The sequence below is a fragment of the Hyperolius riggenbachi genome, chromosome 11 (genome assembly GCF_040937935.1).
Source record: "Hyperolius riggenbachi isolate aHypRig1 chromosome 11, aHypRig1.pri, whole genome shotgun sequence".
NCBI lineage: Eukaryota > Metazoa > Chordata > Amphibia > Anura > Hyperoliidae > Hyperolius > Hyperolius riggenbachi.
In genome coordinates this window covers 43728857-43751734 of record NC_090656.1, presented here as the reverse complement: position 1 = coordinate 43751734, position 22878 = coordinate 43728857, and the positions used below count along the sequence as shown (strand labels likewise).

The 22878-nt window shown below is 45.2% G+C and overlaps 1 protein-coding gene across 1 annotated transcript; it reads right to left on the bottom strand.

Moving 5' to 3' along the window:
• Positions 1–4496: 4496 nt before the first annotated feature.
• On the bottom strand, positions 4497–22844 carry CMC2 (C-X9-C motif containing 2). Its single transcript, XM_068260382.1, has 4 exons — positions 22739–22844; positions 20374–20546; positions 16958–17029; positions 4497–4752 (listed from the first exon to the last, which is right to left on the bottom strand). Exons 2-4 carry the CDS (start codon positions 20452–20454, stop codon positions 4669–4671), a joined length of 237 nt encoding a protein of 78 aa, XP_068116483.1. The 5' UTR covers positions 20455–20546; positions 22739–22844; the 3' UTR covers positions 4497–4668.
• Positions 22845–22878: the final 34 nt, after the last annotated feature.

Genomic DNA, 22878 nt, shown 5'->3' with positions numbered 1-22878 from the left:
ACTCATGCCACACCTCTAACCACGCCCCCACTACACGCCTTGCAATGCATGCCACAACTCTAACCACGCCCCCACTACACTCCTTGCCATGCATGCCACACCTCTAACCACGCCCCCACTACACTCCTTGCCATGCATGCCACAAACAATTCAGAATCAAAACATGCAGTTTTATCATTCAAACCACACTGCTCCTGTATTTCATCAATTTTAGTAATGGGAATTGTCCAATCTATTTAAAGGGAAACTTAAAGGACACCCGAGGTGAAAATAAGATAATGAAACAAACAATTATATCTATCTTCCTTCTCCTAAAAATGTCTTTTTAAAATATTCCACAGTTTCATTTTATATTTAAATCTACTTTTACTGTTTTATAGTTTTTGCTCAATGACACATTCATTGAAGTTTGCCAGAGCTAAAATATATAAACTATTGACCTTTTTTATCTCTTTCCTGCTCTCAGAAGCCATTTTCTGCTAGGAAAGTGTTTTATAGTTGGAATTTCTTATCAGTGAGGGTCACACTGTAGTCTGACTCGTAACAAAAGAGGTGTAAAGCAGGCACTGCTGACTTCTTTTGTTATGCATTGCATCTGTCTCCCTGCTTGAGCACGCCAGTGAAGCTGTCCTATGAGGAGTGCACACTTTCAAGCCCATCGTACACTACTCCACGCGTGCTAAAGCTGTTCGCTGTAGTGCCAACCCGACTCAACCTTCTTATCCTTTGTATCAGTCCTGACTCAGACAGGAACTGCCACTTACATACCTGATGTTTAACTCTTTCAGGTAGAGAAAGAAAAAAGGAACACAGCATAGTTATTTGTGTGCTAGGCACTGTACATACCCATGTCTATCTCATCATGTCACCTCGGGTATCTTTTAAAGGGAAGGTTCAGGGAGGGGATTAAAAAAATAAAAATAAATTTCCACTTACCTGGGGCTTCCTCCAGCCCGTGGCAGGCAGGAGGTGCCCTCGCCGCCGCTCCGCAGGCTCCCGGTGGTCTCCGGTGCCCGACCCGACCTGGCCAGGCCGGCTGCCAGGTTGGGCTCTTCTGCGCTCCATTTCCTGGCACTTCTGCATGCGCAGTACAGCCCGGCGGACATCCGATGATGTCAGCGCGCCGGCGTGGGACGCAGAAGTGCCAGGAAATGGAGCGCAGAAGAGCCCGACCTGGCAGCCGGCCTGGCCAGGTCGGGTCGGGCACCGGAGACCACCGGGAGCCTGCAGAGCGGCGGCGAGGGCACCTCCTGCCTGCCACGGGCTGGAGGAAGCCCCAGGTAAGTGGAAATTTATTTTTATTTTTTTAATCCCCCTCCCTGAACCTTCCCTTTAAGGCAACTTAAAAAAGAGATTTACTTACCTGGCTGGGGCTTCTACCAGCCCCCTGCTGCCGTCATGTCCCTGTGCCTGCGCCGGTCCGCAATGATCCTCTGTTCTCCCACGGCCAGCTAGTCTTGTGTTTGCCGACTCAGTCGGCGGGCCACTGCGCCTGCACGGCCCTGATCATGTGTATCCGTCTTCACATTCCCCTCTGCAATGCGATGGAAACGCGTTGCTAGGGCTGTGCAGGTGCAGTGGCCCGCCGCCTCAGCAAAAACAAAACTAGCTGGCGGTGGGGGAACGAAGGATCATTGCGGACTGGCACAGGGTGGCTGCAAGGGGCTGGTAGGAGCTCGAAGTAAGTTAATCTCTTTTTTCTTAAGTTTCCCTTTAAAGTGGACCCAAATTAAACATTTTCAGAAATAAAATCTATTTTCTAACTTATAATAATAAATAGCAGCCTTTTTTTCAACTGCATGATGGCAAATATAAAATATTTTACATTTATTGGAGGAACCCCTCTCTTCCTTTCATATTGCCGGGACAGAATCCGGCAGACTGGTGGAGGAGATAAAAAACAAAACACAGGCTGCTACTGATGATGTCACAGGGGAGGTGATCTCAGCTTGTGTGAGATTTCACATAGACGACGCCCCTGTGAGGGAGGGTAGCTGATGACAAACATACCCATGATCTAAAACCTTCTACTAAGCTCAGAAGTAATGGCTGCCACCTGTATAACCCTAGTTATGAAAAGAGAAGGGTGAAAAGCATGTACTGAAATGCTCATAGGCTTGGAGGAGTGTTTATTTATCTTTGTATGTGTCAGAGTGGTGCATCTAAATATTTTGAATTTTAAAAAAATGTTTGGTTTGGGTCCTCTTTAAGTAATGGGAATAAAGTTTATAGTTCGTTTAACACATTTTCAGCATATAAATACTATAATATAATAGTATAATAGTAGTATATATAATAGTATTAACATAGATTTGTATATCAGTCTTAAAGAGACACTGAAGCGGAAAAAAAAATATGATATAGTGAATTGGTTGTGTACTATGAATAATTACTAGAAGATTAGCAGCAAAGAAAATATTCTCATACTTTTATTTTCAGGTATATAGTGTTTTTTCTAACATTGCATCATTCTATAATATGTGCACATTACACAACACTCAGCATTCAAAATGAGTCTTTCAGAGCAGTCTGTGAAGTAATGACCTCTCCTCTAGCAGAGGAAAAGTAAATAGTCCGGGAACAGTTGAGATAATAAAAGTCAGATAACAGCCCTCTCCACTACAAACTTAGTCGGGGAGCTTAATGGCTTGTTTGCATAGAGATAACAACTGGAGTTTCTCAACTCTTCCTGTACTGGAAACAATTACACTGATGTATCTGATCTTAATGTTTTATTTCTTAGCTGTGCTACACATACAAATCATAATATAATTTTTTTTCGCTTTAGTGTCTCTTTAAAGAGGGACAAATAAGGAAGCAAGAGGGACTTGGTTCCTTAGAGTACTGTCCCTCCGTAAGAGGGACAGTTGGGGAGTACTGTCCCTCCGTAAGAGGGACAGTTGGGAGCTATGTGATTGTGTTCTGTGGAGAAGATAAAGAATATTTCTTCCAATGCAACTCCACAGAATTTTCGCCACAGAAGGGTTAAAGTGTTCTTAGCAGCAGTATTGAGGTGGAGATCTTACAAGTTGTGGTTTTGGCTTCCAGTGTATGGAGTAATTGAGTTATTGGTGCTCTACGGTGCGGTTATCATATGCTCCGATATGCGAGATATTTAAATGTTGGTTTGCCTCTGAGGAAGCAGCCAGTGAGCCGTGAAACGTTCATTAGGTCTTTGAGGAACAGATTACAGCATTTGGAGCAAAGCTTTTTTTGGGGGGGAGGGGGGGGGAACTTGTCAACATTGTCATCTCGCTCATGCTCATACATGAATGCTTTTTGCGGCCAGCTTCTCTATGGCAATGCTTTGGCTGGAACCACATTACTGCACCTCCCAGCATGCAATGTAGAGAGAAATTCAGAACCATCGTGGCTGCCTCAGCAAGGGGAACGTCAACATGTAGAATAATCCCTCGCCAGATGAAAGGATTTTTTTTAGAACAAAAATAATGCAGAATTGGTAGCATTTATTGACCATAGTGGATCCATTTTTTTTGTGTGGTGCTCAGAAAAGTCGTGCTTTGCTTTTTATCGTGTGCAAGGAGGGGGCTGCCTGATGGGGGAGAGGACATCTGGCTATCAATTCTTGGGGGGATGTGTAAAGGGGGGGGGGGGGGTTAAACTGACTGGGGGACATCTGGGTAACCGAGGGGAGTGGGATTTAATAATATGGTACACCTGGGCACCTGAGGGGCCATAACTTAATACTGGGGGCACATTTGGCTATAATGGGGGGCAGCACTAATCCTGGGGGTACATCTGGCTATAATGTCTCCCGGCTGCTGTCTGTGAGGAGGCAGGAAGCAGGGTAGCGGCTTCCTGTAGCAGCAATGTATATCACTGTTACTATGGGAACCGCTCTCTCCTGCTTCCTGCCTCCTCACAGACAGCAGCCGGGAGACATGCTGCTGGGAAATCAGTTACACACGCAGGAGAGGAGAATATAAGAAAGCGGCCGCTGGCTAAGGTAATAACAGCGTCGGCCGCGGGGACGGGCAAGAGGACAGTCCCGCGGCCCAACTGCAAACATACCACAGACCAGCAGTGGGCTGCGGACCGTTGGTTGGGGACCCCTGCAATTAGGGGAAAACAAGGTCTGGATGCGAAGTGGTTAGAATTATTTTGAGTACTTTCTTGCTTGCTTGTGGTTTAAAATGCATTTTATTGATAAGGAGTGAAAATATCACCTAGGAGAAAAAAAAATGAATCGTATAAGGCCCAAGGGGCTTCATGCAGCAAAGTGCGGTAATAAAGGGCTCCTCCACACTAGGAGCTGATCCGTGCGTTTTGACGGATCGCTCCTAGGATGCGGTAAGCGGGGTAACATGAAAGTCTATTGACTTTCATGTTACCTTTCACATTAGACAACGCGTTACAGAGCTTTGAATCAATCAGCCGCGGTGTTTCCCCGCCAGGTAAAGTAGAACTAGCGATGCCGAGAGAGGAATATCTGCACCTGTATTAGTAAAGAAATACGCAAAGAAATATGAAAGAAATTTGGGTATTGAAGCCATTTAATAAAATACAGTTTTCTTTAAAGCAGTCATTCGAGGAAACGCATTCAATTGAAAAAAAATGAACAATAAAATAAATATGATGCCAATGCTGGTAGATGTATTGGTACAGATGGGACGAGAGTCTGTGCACAGGTTTGGCATGAGATTTCTTTCACAGTCCCTCCTTAGCAGCATCTATGATTTTTTGTCTGCGTTCCTTCGACTTGGCAAAATTCACTGCTCTTTTATCTTCCATCTGTGAAAGTAATTACAAGGTATAAATTGTTATCACTGTTATAATCAGTATCTATTTCTAACAAGATATTGTATACAATGAACAGAGGCGCCAAAAGTATAAGATTAGATTAAATGAGCTTAAAAACCAACTTAAATGGCAAAATTGAAGGAGGAAGTGGTGGTCTTTCCTCCCTCAAGCAGACACGACAACGACTGCGATTCAGACAGTCGAACACATTTATTAGGAACTCCAAAAAGAAATGCAACGCGTTTCGCAGGTTCAACCCCGCTTCATCAGGCAATATAGGGAGGAGTATCAAACAATCTGCACAAGGATTCAAATGAAGCGCCTCTGTTCTAACAAGATATGTCCCTGTTACATGTACAAATAATAAACACAAATATCACATTTGGATAATTGGTGAAAATATCTGTATTTACGGTATATCCTCGAATATAAGTCGACCTTGTGTACAAGTCCACCCCAATATCTGACCCTCATCAGCTGGAATTTTTTAAAGACTCAAGTATAAGTCTATCCAGTAATATTACTGGCTGCACTTGGGGAGCAGGAGTGGTGACGGCTGCACTGCATAAAGTATTTTAGCCATTAACCCATCCAAACCCCCACATGTAGCCATTAACCAAGTGGGGCCAGTATGTGCGCCCCCCAAAATGCAGTAGTGTTCATTGTTAAGTCCCTCCCCCCTTCCCTCTATGTGTCAGCATGGGACCAGTAAGTGTGTTTCCCCCTATGCCCCCACAGAGCTGCAGTGGACAGTGTTAGGCCCGTCCTCCCTTCCCTATACGAGCCAGCATGGGAGCAGTTTATGCGCACCCCCACAGAGATGCAGTGGCCAGTGTTAGGTCCCTCCCCCTTCCCTTTATGTGTCAGCATAGGGCCAGTATGTGCATCCCCCATTACAAAAACACCTCTCACAGAGCTGCAGTGGCCAGTGTTAGGTCCCCCCCTCCCCATAAGTGCCAGCATGGGGCCAGTATGTGCAACCACCACCCCTCCCCACTACCCACAGAGCTGCAGTGGCCAGTCTCAGGTCCATTCCCAGTGCATGGGGCCAGTATGTACACCCCCCCCCCCCCCCAACACACCCACCTGCAGTACCAGTGTTAGGTCCTGCTTCCACTACTTGTAAGTGCCAGCATGGGGCCAGTATGTGCACCCCCCCCCCCCCTCCCCACACACACTGCAGTGGCCAGTTCTAAGTCCCTCGCCCCCTCCCCATATGTGCCAGCATGGGGCCAGTATGTGCAACCTCCCACACAGAGCTGCAGTGGCCAGTGTTAGGTCTCTTCCCAGTGCATGGGGCCAGTATCTGCAAAACACACACACACACACACACACGTTAGGTCCCTCCTCCCTCCCTGTATGTGCCAGCATGGGGACAGTAGCTGGCGCTTTGGTGCTGCAAGGGACAAGAGAAGAGGGGTGCCCCCACCCATAACAGGACTATAAGTTGAAAAAATGTAGGACTGACTCAAGTATAAGGTGACCCCTACACTTTTATGCTGTGAGTCAGTCCTACATTTCTCGACTTGGAGTATAAACGGTAATAAACATAAATATCGTACTTGCAAAATTGGTGCAAATATCTATATTTTAGCATTCACCAGCAGTCACATGACTCACACTGCTGCCAGTCCAATTCTACTAACAGATAAGCTGCTTTCTGCACACTCTGGGGCCCATATGCAGTGAACTTTTTCTCCTAGGTGATATTTTAACACCTTGTCAACAAGATTCCTTTTAAGCACCAGCAAGAAAATACTCAAAATAATTTTGATTACACTTGTTCACCTCCTTTTTGTCACTTTTTCAATTGCAAAGTGCTAAAAAGTTACTTCAAAGAGAAAATGAAAAAATGATCTCCTAGGAGAAAAAACTCAGGAGAAACACTTAATTGCATATGGGCCATGGAGTTCACATATCAGGCAGCTGACTCACCTCCCCGATAGTCATTCTCCTCCTCTGTTCTGTACCAGAGAACATTACAAACCCAGTTTTGGGTCTACTTTATTCAAAACGCTGAATCAGTTGTCCCCAATACCCACGCTCCTAAAGGTGGCCACGCACACGATACAATAAAATGATCCAATTTTACAGCAATTCGATAAAGACCGAAAATTTGAAAGCTTTTTGTTTTATTCATTCATTCAAGAAATCTGATGGAATTTCCCTTTTCTTTTTTGTTTTATTTTTTTTAATATAAAGGTTACCAGAGCCGAAAGGCTGTGGTAAAAATGGCAGATGCAGTGGGTAGGGGGTAAAAAGTATATACTGGCCGCTCCTCTTGGTCTCCTCCGTCTGCCGCCGTTCTTGTAGTAGACTTTGCTGACCTTTTGCTGGATGCTAGCACTTGGAGTGAGTTCGGAGGGGGCATGATTTTGCACGGGGGATTTAGTTTCAATATCGGGCACTCTTTTTTGCAGAAATGTAATTTAGCAAAGTAAACATGCCCAATAGGATTTACATTGTTTAGCCATTGCTACTGCAAAAATTTAAACTAAATCCCCCGTGCAAAATCATGCCCCCCTCCGAACTCACTCCAAGTGCTAGCATCCAGCGCTTTGCTTTAGTGGAGCGCAGACGCAAGCACGGAGGAGACTGAGGAGTTAGCGTGCTTCTGCGCCTGTAACTATGCGCCGGGCAGAAGCAAAGATGTCCGGGGCAAAGGTCAGCAAAGTCGCCAGGATATATACTACAAGAATGGCGGCAAACGGAGGGGACAAAGAGGAGCGGCCAGTATGTACTTTTTACCCCCTACCCACTGCATCTACTTTAACCACTTCCCGACCGCCGTATATACAATTGGCGGCCGGGAAGTGCACCCCGCAAGGACCGCCGTATAGACAAATGGCGGCGGTCCTTGTAGGGGCATGGGTGGAGCGATCGCGTCATCCGTGACGCGATCCTCCGCCTCCGCCTGGCGCCGCTCACCCGCCGCAACATCCCGCCGGCCATACGGAAGCGCCGGCGGGATGTTAACCCGACGATCGCCGCATACAAAGTGTATAATACACTTTGTAATGTTTACAAAGTGTATTATACAGGCTGCCTCCTGCCCTGGTGGTCCCAGTGTCCGAGGGACCACCAGGGCAGGCTGCAGCCACCCTAGTCTGCACCAAGCACACTGATTTCCCCCCCCCCCTGCCCCAGATCGCCCACAGCACCCATCAGACCCCCCCCCCCCCTGCCCACCCCCCAGACCCCTGTTTGCACCCAATCACCCCCCTAATCACCCATCAATCACTCCCTGTCGCTATCTGTCAACGCTATTTTTTTTTTATCCCCCCCCTGCCCCCTGCTCCCTCCTGATCACCCCCCCATCCCTCAGATTCTCCCCAGACCCCCCCCATGTACTGTATGCATCTATCCCCCCTGATCACCTGTCAATCACCCATCAATCACCCCCTGTCACTGCCACCCATCAATCAGACCCTAACCTGCCCCTTGCGGGCAATCTGATCACCCCCCCCCCCACACACCAATAGATCGCCCGCAGATCCGACATCAGATCACCTCCCAAATCCATTGTTTACATCTATTCTCTCCTCTAAACACCCACTAATTACCCATCAATCACCCCCTATCACCACCTGTCACTTTTACCTATCAGATCAGACCCTAATCTGCCCCTTGCGGGCACCCAATCACCCGCCCACACGCTCAGATTGCCCTCTGACCCCCCCTTATCAATTCACCAGTGCATTAATTACATCTGTTCTTCCCTGTAATAACCCACTGATCACCTGCCAATCACCTATCACCCATCAATCACCCCCTGTCACCCCCTGTCACTGCCACCCATCAATCAGCCCCTAACCTGCCCCTTGCGGGCAATCTGATCACCCACCCACACCATTAGATCGCCCGCAAACCCGCCGTCAGATTACCTCCCAAATGTATTGTTTACATCTGTTATCTTCTCTAAACACCCACTAATTACCCATCAATCACCCATCAATCACCCCCTATCACCACCTGTCACTGTTACCTATCAGATCAGACCCTAATCTGCCCCGTCAATCACCTGCCAATCACCTATCACCCATCAATCACCCCCTGTCACCGCCACCCAACAATCAGCCCCTAACCTGCCCCTTGCGGGCAATCTGATCACCCACCCACACCAATAGATCGCCCGCAGATCCGACATCAGATCACCACCCAAGCGCAGCGTTTACATCTATTCTCTCCTCTAAACACCCACTAATTACCCATCAATCACCCCCTATCACCACCTGTCACTGTTACCCATCAGATCAGACCCTAATCTGCCCCTTGCGGGCACCCAATCACCCGCCTACACGCTCAGATTGCCCTCAGACACCCCCCCCCCCCCCTTATCAATTCGCCAGGGCATTATTTACATCTGTCCTTCCCTGTAATAACCCACTGATCACCTGTCAATCACCTGTCAATCACCCATCAATCACCCCCTGTCACTGCCACCCATCAATCACCCCCTGTCACTGCCACCCATCAATCAGCCCCTAACCTGCCCCTTGCGGGCAAACTGATCACCCACCCACACCAATAGATCGCCCGCAGATCCGACATCAGATCACCACCCAAGCGCAGTGTTTACATCTATTCTCTCCTCTAAACACCCACTAATTACCCATCAATCACCCATCAATCACCCCCTATCACCACCTGTCACTGTTACCCATCAGATCAGACCCTAATCTGCCCCTTGCGGGCACCCAATCACCCGCCTACACGCTCAGATTGCCCTCAGACCCCCCCCTTATCAATTTGTCAGTGCAATATTTACATCTGTTCTCCCCTGTAATAACCGACTGATTACCTGTCAATCACCTATCAATCACCCATCAGTCACCCGCTGTCACTGCCACCCATCAATCACCCCCTGTCACTGCCACCCATTAATCACCCGCTGTCACTGCCACCCATCAATCAGCCCCTAACCTGCCCCTTGCGGGCAATCTAATCACCCACCCACACCAATAGATCGCCCGCAAATCCGACGTCCGATCACCTCCCAAGTGCAGTGTTTACATCTGTTCTCTACCCTAAACACCCACTAATTACCCATCAATCACCCCCTGTCACTGCTACCTATCAGATTAGACCCCCTATCTGCCCCTAGGGCACTCAATCACCCGCCCACACCCTCAGTATGCCCTCAGACCCCTGCCCTGATCACCTCGCCAGTGCATTGCTTGCATCTATTCCCCCTCTAATCACACCTTAAGACACCCATCAATCACCTCCTGTCACCCCCTAGCACACCTACCCATCAAATCAGGCCCTAATTTGCCCTGTGTGGGCTCCTGATCACTCGGCTAAACCCTCAGATCCCCCTCAGACCCCCTTCCGATCACCTCCCCAGTGCATTGATTGCATCTATTTTCCCCTCTAACCACCCCCTGAGACACCCATCAATCACCTCCTGTCACCCCCCTAGCACTCATATCTATCAGATCAGGCCCAATACAACCTGTCATCTAAAAGGCCACCCTGCTTATGACCGGTTCCACAAAATTCGCCCCCTCATAGACCACCTGTCATCAAAATTTGCAGATGCTTATACCCCTGAACAGTCATTTTGAGACATTTGGTTTCCAGACTACTCACGGTTTTGGGCGCGTAAAATGCCAGGGCGGTATAGGAACCCCACAAGTGACCCCATTTTAGAAAAAAAAGACACCCCAAGGTATTCCGTTAGGTGTATGACGAGTTCATAGAAGATTTTATTTTTTGTCAAAAGTTAGCGGAAATTGATTTTTATTGGTTTTTTTTCACAACGTGTCATTTTTCACTAACTTGTGACAAAAAATAAAATCTTCTATGAACTCGCCATACACCTAATGGAATACCTTGGGGTGTCTTCTTTCTAAAATGGGGTCACTTGTGGGGTTCCTATACTGCCCTGGCATTTTAGGGGCCCTAAACCGCGAGGAGTAGTCTAGAAAACAAATGCCTCAAAATGACCTGTGAATAGGACGTTGGGCCCCTTAGCGCACCTAGGCTGCAAAAAAGTGTCACACATGTGGTACCGCCGTACTCAGGAAAAGTAGTATAATGTGTTTTGGGGTGTATTTTTACACATACCCATGCTGGGTGGGAGAAATGTCTATGTATATGGACAATTGTGTGTAAAAAAAAATCAAACAATTGTCATTTACAGAGATATTTCTCCCACTTAGCATGGGTATGTGTAAAAATACACCCCAAAACACATTATACTACTTCTCCTGAGTACGGCGGTACCACATGTGTGGCACTTTTTTACACCCTAAGTACGCTAAGGGGCCCAAAGTCCAATAAGTACCTTTAGGATTTCACAGGTCATTTTGCGACATTTGGTTTCAAGACTACTCCTCACGGTTTAGGGCCCCTAAAATGCCAGGGCAGTATAGGAACCCCACAAATGACCCCATTCTAGAAAGAAGACACCCAAAGGTATTCCGTTAGGAGTATGGTGAGTTCATAGAAGATTTTATTTTTTTGTCACAAGTTAGCGGAAAATGACACTTTGTGAAAAAAAACAATTAAAATCAATTTCCGCTAACTTGTGACAAAAAAATAAAAACTTCTATGAACTCACCATACTCCTAACGGAATACCTTGGGGTGTCTTCTTTCTAAAATGGGGTCATTAGTGGGGTTCATTTACTGCCCTGGCATTTTAGGGGCGTTAAACCGTGAGGAGTAGTCTTGAAACAAAAATGACCTGTGAAATCCTAAAAGTACTCATTGGACTTTGGGCCCCTTAGCGCAGTTAGGGTGCAAAAAAGTGCCACACATGTGGTATCGCCGTACTCGGGAGAAGTAGTACAATGTGTTTTGGGGTGTATTTTTACACATACCCCTGCTGGGTGGGAGAAATACCTCTGTAAATGACAATCTTTTGATTTTTTTACACACAATTGTCCATTTACAGAGTTATTTCTCCCACCCAGCATAGGTATGTGTAAAAATACACCCCAAAACACATTGTACTACTTCTCCAGAGTACGGCGATACCACATGTGTGGCACTTTTTTGCACCCTAACTGCGCTAAGGGGCCCAAAGTCCAATGAGTACCTTTAGGATTTCACAGGTCATTTTGAGAAATTTTGTTTCAAGACTACTCCTCACGGTTTAGGGCCCCTAAAATGCCAGGACAGTATAGGAACCCCACAAATGACTCCATTTTAGAAAGAAGACACGCCAAGGTATTCTGTTAGTAGTACGGTGAGTTCATAGAAGATTTTATTTTTTGTCACAAGTTAGTGGAAATTGATTTTTATTGGTTTTTTTCACAAAGTGTCATTTTCCGCTAACTTGTGACAAAAAATAAAATCTTCTATGAACTCACCGTACTACTAAGGGAATACCTTGGGGTGTCTTCTTTCTAAAATGGGGTCATTTGTGGGGTTCCTATACTGTCCTGGCATTTTAGGGGCCCTAAACCGTGAGGAGTAGTCTTGAAACGAAATTTCTCAAAATGACCTGTGAAATCCTAAAGGTACTTATTGGACTTTGGGCCCCTTAGCGCAGTTGGGGTGCAAAAAAGTGCCACACATGTGGTATCGCCGTACTCAGGAGAAGTAGTATAATGTGTTTTGGGGTGTATTTGTACACATACCCATGCTGAGTGGGAGAAATCTCTCTGTAAATGAACAATTGTGTGTAAAAAAAAATAAAAAATTGTCATTTACAGAGATATTTCTCCCACCCAGCATGGGTATGTGTAAAAATACACCCCAAAACACATTATACTACTTCTCCTGAGTACGGCAATACCACGTGTGGCACTTTTTTGCAGCCTAACTGCGCTAAGGGGCCCAAAGTCCAATGAGCACCTTTAGGCTTTACAGGGGTGCTTACAAATTAGCACCCCCCAAAATGCGAGGACAGTAAACACACCCCACAAATGACCCCATTTTGGAAAGTAGACACTTCAAGGTATTCATTGAGGGGCATGTTGAGTCCATGGTAGATTTCATTTTTTTTTTGTTACAAGTTAGCAGAAATGGAAACCTTTTTTTTTTTTGTGTGTGACAAACTGTCATTTTCCGCTAACTTGTGACAAAAATTTATATCTTCTATGAACTCACTATGCCTCTCAGTGAATACTTTGGGATGTCTTCTTTCCAAAATGGGGTCATTTGGGGGGTATTTATACTATCCTGGAATTCTAGCCCCTCATGAAACATGTCAGGTGGTCAGAAAAGTCATAGATGCTTGAAAATGGGAAAATTCACTTTTTGCACCATAGTTTGTAAACGCTATAACTTTTACCCAAACCAATAAATATACACTGAATGGTTTTTTTTTAATCAAAAACTTGTTTGTCCACATTTTTCGTGCTGCATGTATACAGAAATTTTACTTTATTTGAAAAATGTCAGCACAGAAAGTTAAAAAAAATCATTTTTTTGCCAAAATTCATGTCTTTTTTGATGAATATAATAAAAAGTAAAAAAAAATCGCAGGAGCAATCAAATAGCACCAAAAGAAAGCTTTATTAGTGACAAGAAAAGGAGCCAAAATTCATTTAGGTGGTAGGTTGTATGAGCGAGCAATAAACCGTGAAAGCTGCAGTGGTCTGAATGGAAAAAAAGTGGCCGGTCCTTAAAGGAAAACTTAAGTCAAAAAAAAAAAAAAATGACATTTACTCACCTGGGGCATCCCTCAGCACCCCGAAGCTGGATGGTGCCCTCGCAGCCCCGCTCCGATTGTCCTGTCCCCGCCGGCGGCTACTTCCGGTTCGGCGACAGCCGCCGACAGGCTGGGAACGCGGCTGATTTTCCGCGTTCCCAGCCGCTGCTATCACCCTCTATGCTGCTATAGCGTCTATATATACGCTATAGCAGCATAGAGGGTGATAGCAGCGGCTGGGAACGCGGAAAATCAGCCGCGTTCCCAGCCTGTCGGCGGCTGTCGCCGAACCGGAAGTAGCCGCCGGCGGGGACAGGACGATCGGAGCGGGGCTGCGAGGGCACCATCCAGCTTCGGGGTGCTGAGGGATGCCCCAGGTGAGTAAATGTCATGTTTTTTATTTGACTTAAGTTTTCCTTTAGGGGGTAGAAAGCCCTAGGTCCTGAAGTGGTTAAGTCAGTCGGGAGTGGTGGATTTTTATCCTCCATCACACGGTGGTCTCGCTAGAGGTCCACGAGCGGCAGCCATGTAAATATTAACCTCCCCAGTTCCAGCGCATGTGCAGTAGCAGCTCTCGGCTCGGAAATAGCCATTCCCAGTCTGGTCCGCTCTACTTACGCCTGCGCAGTAGAGTGGACCCATCTGGGATCAGCTATTTCCGAGACGAGAACTGCAACAGTGCCCCCGCTGAAGCCGGGGAGGTAAATATTGCACAGCCTGACAAATTGTCAGGTGTGCATTCCGAGGGCCAGAGCGAGACCAACGTGGGACGGAGGATGATGGGGGAAGCCTCGATAGGATCCAGAGGCTTCCCCCTCCCAAGGTAAGTACCTCCCAGGTGCACTTTTTTTTAGTACAGAGTCCATTTTACACTATGGCATTACGGTAAGCAATTTTACCGCAAAAGGCTGCTATGTCAATGAAAGTCAATGGAGACTTTCATACTCAATGCGATGCAAACTTCTGTGAGGGCAGTAGTTAAATTGCCGCATACCCACCGCAAAATTGGCAATACCTACACTACGGATTATACGGTAATGCAAGTCTATGGCGACATATGAACAATGGAGCGCGGTGTGGCGTGCATGTGCAGATTGACAGGAATCCTGTGATGTACTTCCTGTCCAGCAGGGAGTAGGTCACTGAGTGGGGGGCGGGCCTGTGAAAGTTACCCCATCAGTGTCATCTGCCGCAGGGTAATGTGAGAGGGGCTTTGGTGCAGTTCTCCTGCGGCGGGCTCTCCCATGGCAGAATCGCACCACACGAGTGTGTAAGGGGCATAAGGGTTTGAATTGGAGTCCTCATGCCTCATAGGATATGCAATTTGCCTGCAAGTAAAAAACGTGCAAGAGCGGCTCAGTGCTACTACACAGGTGCGGGTCGTCTATTGCTGTCATGTAAACCAATTTCACAAGCCCTTGTCAATTAGGTTTAGAGGATCCCAGCGCTGGAATGGAAAGCTCGACAACAGTTGGGGAAGCCTCTGGATTATCCAGAGGCTTTCCTGTACAGAGGTAAGTATCTACATTTTTGTTTTTAAAAATCACAGGTACAAAAGAAACTACGCATTACATTTTTAATTTTTTTGAGGAATAAACCACCCCCTAAGGGAGGTTTGCTAACCATGCGGCCTTTAGTGGTAAAGCAGACATTTACTTACCTACCGGAGGCTGCTCCGTAGCCTCTCGTGTCCATATGGAAGCCTCCATCTTCTCTCACTTCCCTCTGCGGGAATCTGCAGATTCCCGCAGTGTTTTCCTATGCCCCCAGCCACGCAGAGCATGTCAAGGCGGTTCATTCTAAACACTGCAGCTGTGGAGCAACACCCCCACCCTTCCCCCATACATTTGTAAAAAGAAAGAAGGTGTAGACTGAGTGGCTGAATGGAGTAATGGTTAAGGGCTCCGCCTCTGCTCTGACACGGGAGACCAGGGTTCGAATCTCGGCTCTGCCTGTTCAGTAAGCCAGCACCTATTCAGTAGGAGACCTTGGGCCAGTCTCCCTAACACTGCTACTGCCTATAGAGTGCATCCTACTGCCTACAGCTCTGGCACTTTGAGTCCGCCAGGAGAAAAGCGCGATATAAGTGTTCTGTGTTTGTTTTGTTAATGTAGTAACTCTGGTATTCAGAACAATATTGTATAAAGTGTCAAATTATACTCACAAGAATGGGTAACCACAAAGGCAACCACTGTAATTGCAGGTTGGGAGAATTGTAACCTGACCCCACTCAGGTTTGAGAAGTCACTTTAATATTTCCCCAATCACAGCTATTTTCGGTGACAACACTCAACCAGGAACGCCGGATATCATATTCTTAAAAGAAGTAGGCTCCCTAATTATTCGCCAAATAATAGTAAGACATTGGAAAGAATCTACACCCTTAAACCTTGCTGAGTGGGTAAAGGGATGGATGATTTATGTGAAATTAATATAGAGAACATGGAGGAATGGTCATCAAACATAATTCAGTATTGGAGGGAGAAATGGGGGAAGTTGCGGGATATATGAGCTTAAAGATAACCAGAGACGAAGCCCCCCCATGTATTTTACTACATTCATCAGTGGGAACATGACAGTAAGCACCTACCCTGCTTTTAGTTTCATTCTTATCTGCTTAATTAGTCTTATCAGCTGTGATAAGAACCCCCCACTGAGCATTCAGTCTGGGTTTGACCTGGAAACATTATAGCTGAGTCACTCTTCTGTGGAGTCTTTTCAAGCCTGCCCCCTCCTGGCTCAGCTTTGCTGCTTTGCATACTGAGAGCTCTGATGACATGGGAGGGGCTGCTTCTGCTGAGAGAGAAGCTTTGAAACAGACAAGTGTGGCTGCAATATGATCTGTGTGCTCTGTTTTCACTCTGCATAGATAATGATGATGACTGCAGTTACATTCCTATGAGAGACACTTCCTACAGGCAGCTTGCACATCATACCAAAATGAAAGCACACAGATGAAAGGCTGCAGCAGCCTTTCTCATACAGCCTAGACAGCACATCCAGAACAACTCATAACCCGGAATCAGAAGGGATATGAGCTGGTGGCCATATTGGATTTTTCCTGGAGCAATAATGGATAAAAAAAACACTAAAAAGGCACAACAGAGTATCGAAATTATCAGGTAGAGCATTTATTCTTTACAAGCTATCAACTGATATGTTTATTTTGTGTGAAACGTTCATCTCTGGTTCCCTTTAAGAAATGTGAGGGAGTGACCTTTTGGGTGGCTCGTGAAGGTGTGTATGGTATGCATGCTTGGAATGAAAAGAGGGATATATATAGAAAAGTATGATTGTGATCTATTCAGGTATAAACAGTTAAATCAAATTCAGCCCGCCTCTATCAAGCTGTTCTTCTTTCTTCTTTTACATAATTTGTACATAAGTTTGTTACTAGCATACAAAAACTCCTTTTTCAAACTATGATGCTAACACCCCTAAAGCAAGGCCTCGAGTGCAAAAATAAGAATGGAAATGAGGCTGGTGGAAAAGTTGGGTAACAACCTGGATGGTTATGCTGAGTTTGAAAAAAAAAAAAAGAAAACAATACAGCAGAGAGTCATTAATAACAATGTACTGTAGGTAGGCTTACCTCTTTCCAAAGGCATTTTCTCATCACTCGATCGAAGTCATTGCAATGCCCAAAAAACTTCAGAAATTTATGCTAGAAGTAAGTAAAATAAGAAATTACAAATGCTATAATGAATCAGTTCGTACATAGCATTTCACTTAATCAGTTACAATGCCGTGGGGCTGATGCACGAACCTGCAGTAATATTGCTATATGCACAAAGCGCAAAGGGAATATAACCAGCACTACTGGCAACAGTGTACCACTAGTTATGCTACAGTTGCTACGGTGACCTAGTTAGTAATGCTGTTACCATAGCAACACTCGCGGTACTCGAGTAGCAGTCATGCTAATAGCGTAACTTATGACACACTGCTGCTGGCAGCAACGGCAAGATTGCCATGTGCTGTCTGTGCACGGTAACATTACCACAGCTTCATGCATCAACCCCATTGTATCTTCTGATTATTTCTCTACTTAAAGAACAACTATCAAAGTTAACTAAAATTCTAAATGACACGTATTTCCAGTAATTACTAGCAAACAGCAATACAAAGGCTTTTTTTCATCATTTTTCACAGTGAGTATTACTATGGAGGACTGTGTCCAGCACATCCAGCATACAGAAACAATCTTCATTGGATTTAATATTGTGAGTAAAGAATTATATAAAGCAGAAATATAGCTTCAAATGTGCGTAAATAATCATCACCTAAAGTCTGTGTGTTCTGTCTCTCTCTCTCGCTCTGCATCGAAGTGTAAAGTAAACAGTTAACAGCCAGGTTACAGTTCAGCTCTGCCTCTCCCCCACTCCCCCGTATAAACAAAGCTTTTTTTCCCCACACGCTGTACTAAGAGACCTCTGAAAAGCATTATAGTGTTGCTGGCTAGAAGCTCCATAGGTACTGTATGTGGGGTTTACAGAAAACAGTTTCTTTGATAATTGTTCTTTAATCACCTCTTATATGTTTTTATAAGGTTTTCAAAATGTGTTGTAGTAGCATCACCCCCCCCCCCCACCACCTATTGGTTGGAGGACCTGAGAGGAGTGGGGGTATCATGCAGAATACAAACCCCGTCACTGCAACATAACACCAGTCCTGCATTCCCTTCACTGGCTACCTAAATACTTTTGGTCCCAGAGTCTTCTGTCATGTTGCTCCAACATTATGGAACTGCTTACCTAAGCAGATCAGGACAGTTCCATCTCTGGACGTGTTTAAATCCAGGCTGAAAACCCACCTGTTCAGTTTGGCGTTTGCAGAAATATAATTTTGTTGTGTTACCAGTTCATCCTACTACCAATTACTGAATCTGAGAGAGCCTAAACGCTTTGAATCCTATGGGAGAAAAGCGCTATAGAAATGTTATTGTTATCATGTTAATGCCTTTGTTAAGCTACTAGCGTTCTGCAGTCATGTGACTAGAAAAACTGTGAGGCATGGTAAACGTGACACATGCAAGTTACATTACACAGAAAGAATACTTTGAGTGGCAGATAAAAGGGCTGTTTCTTTGTAGATGACCCTCATAATTACGGGTTTCTGGAGATTTAGGCTGGAATTGCACTGGTGTTCTGGCCACTGGGAATAGGACACTGAATTGTTGTTGCAGCATATTGTTGTGTAGTGCGGCTAGGGTTGCAACGGTATGAAATTCCACGGTATGATAACCGTCAATAAAAATACCACAGTATTACGGTATACAGTACTAAACAATTATTTGGACCCGGGGCCCCCCCTTACATTAAATAATGTGCCCCCCCCACCCCAGTAGTAGGTTGCCGCAGCATAGGTAGCCAGGGATAGCTGTAGCCAGAATTAGGAAGCCAGGGATAGGTGTAGCCGGGATTGGTGCCCGCAGCATAGGTAGCCAGGGATAGGTGTAGCCAGGATAGGTGCCTGCAGCATAGGTAGCCAGGGATAGGTGTAGCCAGGATTGGTGCCCACAATATAGAGAGCCAGGGGGGACGCAGGAGCAGGGGGTACAAAACAAATACTTGCTGGCAGCCAAGTCGTCCTGCACGCTGTACTAGCTTCATTCTACTTCCTGTTCTTGCATCACCTCCTTGTAATAGCGCCCAGGGATGCGCTGTTTCAGGGAAATAGAACAAGAACAGGAAGTAGAATGAAGCTAGTACAGCGTGCAGGACGACCCGGCTGCCAGCAAGTGAGCATTTGCTTATCCTCGCCGCTGTTCGTTCGTTCGCCGCTACGTCACTCCGCCCCCAGTAGCCCGCCTCCCAAAAACCGTTACAAGGAGATTGTGCATGTTATATTTACCATGCACAATCAAACTGCGGTATATTGTCGAACCGGTATACTGCGGCAACCCTAAGTGCGGCATCTGGTGTTTTCCATGTTAATTTACCATAAGGATATTATCATGGGTTGCCCCTGAGATGGCCAAAAGATGCTGCAAGTAGCGTGCACTGAACACAATGCATATCATGTATATTGACTGAACAGCTGAAATTCATATCTGTATTTTCCCATGCAGCAAGAAGTACAGATAAACAAAATAATTTGAAAAAGAACATGGAAAATATAAATTATCCAACAAAGACAGACAGTAAGATTAAGAGATCCGACCAAGGATCCAATATATAGAATGCATCTAAAAGGACACTGGGCAGCATTCATTAAACTATACCATTGCTTTGTAAGTATCACTATTTCTGGCCCCATTCATTCATTGCAGGTGTTTTACTATGGAAACACCACTTTCAGTATTTTTGATTGGTAAATCATCTCTTTGATAAGGTAAATGGCTTAATTAGTCACTTCATTAAAATGTCACAAGCTCTAGTTAAAGTGGATCAGAGATAAACTTTTACTCATTGCATAATTGTGTTCCTTTCATATAGTTTATAGGGCATTCCTCAAGCCAAATACTCTTTTTGTTTTGTTTTAATACTCTAAATCCCTATAAACTAAACAAGCCTCGTCCACAGCTCCTTTTGTGCCTTGGCCCTGTAGCAAGGGCTTATGGGAGCTTAGTCTGGGCAGGAGGAGGAGGAGGTTACTAGCCAGAGATTTCAGAGGCAGAGGGGAGGAGGGAGCAGGAGAGGGGACTGAATTTACACACAGGCAAGCTGATAGCATCTCCAGCCCTCAGACCTGTGACAAACAGAACATGGCTGCCCTCATTGTATCACAGGAATTATTAATCATAAGCTTTTGAAGCTGTTTGCAGCTAGATATGCTGTGTAAATCTAAACTTTGCATAAGATATATATAGACAAGTTACTTGTTATAGTTAGTTTTTCATCTTGGATCCGCTTTAAGTTTCCGCATGAGGTAATTTACCTTACATGAAATGTTTACCAAATCGTTCTTAGTGAACCAAGCCCATGATCTGTATGACCATTTCCAGAGGATTGTTGCTGAAAAATAAATATATATATATATCAACTTAACATTTTATGGAGCACTTACCTCAAGGTGACACTGTTTCAGCATATTAATGGCCGCATTGCACTCGTCAGTGTGAAGGTGGGGGGACAAATCCGGATGCATCTTTTAACAAAGGCCAACTGTGTATTTAGAGAACATGTACAAGAACTGTTCAACCGCTTCACTTATGTAGACGAGTTCATCAGCACAATTCCCTAAAAAAGGGGGGGGGAAAAAAATAAATTTTTATGAAAGCATCTCTTTAGCACATAAAGGGCTTAATTTACAAAGCGGTGCTAACTGTTAGCACGCCTGTGAAAACCCCCTTAGCACGTCTAAATGAGCTTTTTGTGCGCAAAACTTTATGCGCGTAAAAATGTATGCGCGCATTGCACAGAGCGCAGGGCGCTCCGCGCGAAGTGCCCATTACAGCCTATAGGACTTTGCGCACGCAAAACTATGCGTGCGGTACTTAGCGCGCGGTCTAATTCAGAAATTCGGTGCTAACCTACTTAGCACCCTGGTTACCACGTCTAAAGACTTTAGACGTGCTAAGTAGGTTAGCACCACTTTGTGAATCAAGCCCAAAGGGCTTGATTCACTAAACTGTGGTAACTCAAATATCACACCTTATCAAAGATATCACACCTTATGAAAATATATCACACCTTATGAAAGATATCACACCTTATGAAAGTTAACACGCCTTAACAGAATAGCATAGCGAGCGCTACGAACCAGCAGAGGCTCAGGGCAGGACGAGCGCCATTGCCAATTAGCAGGCATAAATAGTAGTGCTCGCAATGCTACTCTGATAAGGCATGTTAACTTTGATAAGGTGTGATATCTTTTCATAAGGTGTGATATCTTTTCATAAGATATCACACCACACACTATCCAGCGGTGGCTGGATAGTGTAATGGTTAAGGGCTCTGCCTCTGAAACAGACCTGGGTTCGAATCTTGGCTCTGCCTGTTCAGTAAGCCAGCACCTATTCAGCGTTACACTTGAGATCACTGTGGTGTTGCCCTGACCTCTTCTCTCCCCTCCATATGCTTCAATATGAAAGCTGCCGTGCATGGCTGTCAGCTGCTAATGAGACAGTAGTGATTACTCCCAAAGGCTATGTATGCAGAGCAAGCATCCCCGCCTTTCTAAGTGTGCATCAGAGGACACCCAATGAAGCAGTAGTTTGTGAAGTGAGGAACACATTTTACTTTCTACTTTGTGCAAACTTATAAACTGAGAGACAAACAAGCACAGGAAGATTCTGTGTATCAAAAACAACAAACCATATACTGTAGCCATGGTTTCTGCAAGTTTCCTAAAAATGGTATGTCAGCTGCATACTGAAGATGAAAGATAATATTTAATAGCATTTAGTTAGAAAATGGCTTGCATAGAGATGATAAATGTTATATAGATTGTATGCATCAGAATAGTTTGAAAAACTAGCATAATTATAGCTGTTCAGTCCATGCTTGTGACCATATTTTAAAGGCACTTGAATTGACCTGAAGAAGCAGGCTGAGACCTGTGAAAACGCGTTGTCCATTTAATCATGCTGAATAAATAATGTAATTTTTTACATTAACCCTGTGGTTTGGGTTCTTCCATCTGCAGTGGTAAAGACACTTCCCTCCACCTTATTATTATTTTTTGTTTCATCACATTACCTATCTTTGGGCGTCTCCACCCCCCAGTATTGTAGAGTGCATGACGCGTGAGGCCAGGGCTGTGCAGGCGCAGTGGCCATTAACTGGCTCAGTCACCGAAAACTATAGTGAGTCCCTGCAGGGGACCAGTGGGCGGTGGATCGGTCTGTCCTGGTCTGTAGTGGGTCGGTAGAAGCTCCAGGTAAGTTAAACTGACTTTTTTTGGATTGCTATAGATTTCTTTTAACTGAAATAAAATGAAGAGATAAACAATTGTATCTATCCTCCTACTCCTAAAAATGACTTTTTGATACCCCAGTTTTGTTATGTTTAAAAACGTAAAAAAGCATATTTATTGTTTTAATGTAACCTTATAAAATCTGACAATAATGTGATAAACACCTGATCTGAGGATCAGCAGGATAGCCAGGCAACAAGAAATGAATATGGCAACCTCTATATCCCACTTGCTTCAGTTGTCCTTTAAGTTTCACTTTAAAAACAGAAAACTCTCTGCCATGTCCCAACTACCCCTGCATGGACACTTCTGGTGGGCACCTGAAATGAAAGTGATATGGTGGCTCCCTATACATGTTCAGCACTGGTAAGCTGCAATTCCATAACATGTCCAGCAGAGCCTAGAAAAGCATGCTGGCATCTGTGGTGCAAAGTGGTCCCATCCCACTCCCTCTACTGATCCCATATGTGCAGCTATACAGCTGTCCCACCTCTCCCACCTACCCCATACTTACTTGTCCACCAGCAAAGGCATCTGAATGATAATTTTTTTACATAACATGACACCTTTTACATAACATCCGGACACTCCGCTGTGATTGGGTTTGCGGCGCATCAATCATATAGGTCTCTCCAATGAGGAGGCGGCTAGGGG

Excerpts from the sequence above, each read along its gene's own strand:
- CMC2 (XM_068260382.1), bottom strand. The coding sequence starts at position 20,454 with ATGCATCCGGATTTGTCCCCCCACCTTCACACTGACGAGTGCAATGCG. Across the intron at positions 17,030-20,373 it reads TGAAACAGTGTCACCTTGAG|CATAAATTTCTGAAGTTTTT; the intron begins GTAAGTGCTCCA and ends ACTTACTTCTAG. Across the intron at positions 4,753-16,957 it reads GAAAATGCCTTTGGAAAGAG|ATGGAAGATAAAAGAGCAGT; the intron begins GTAAGCCTACCT and ends TTACTTTCACAG.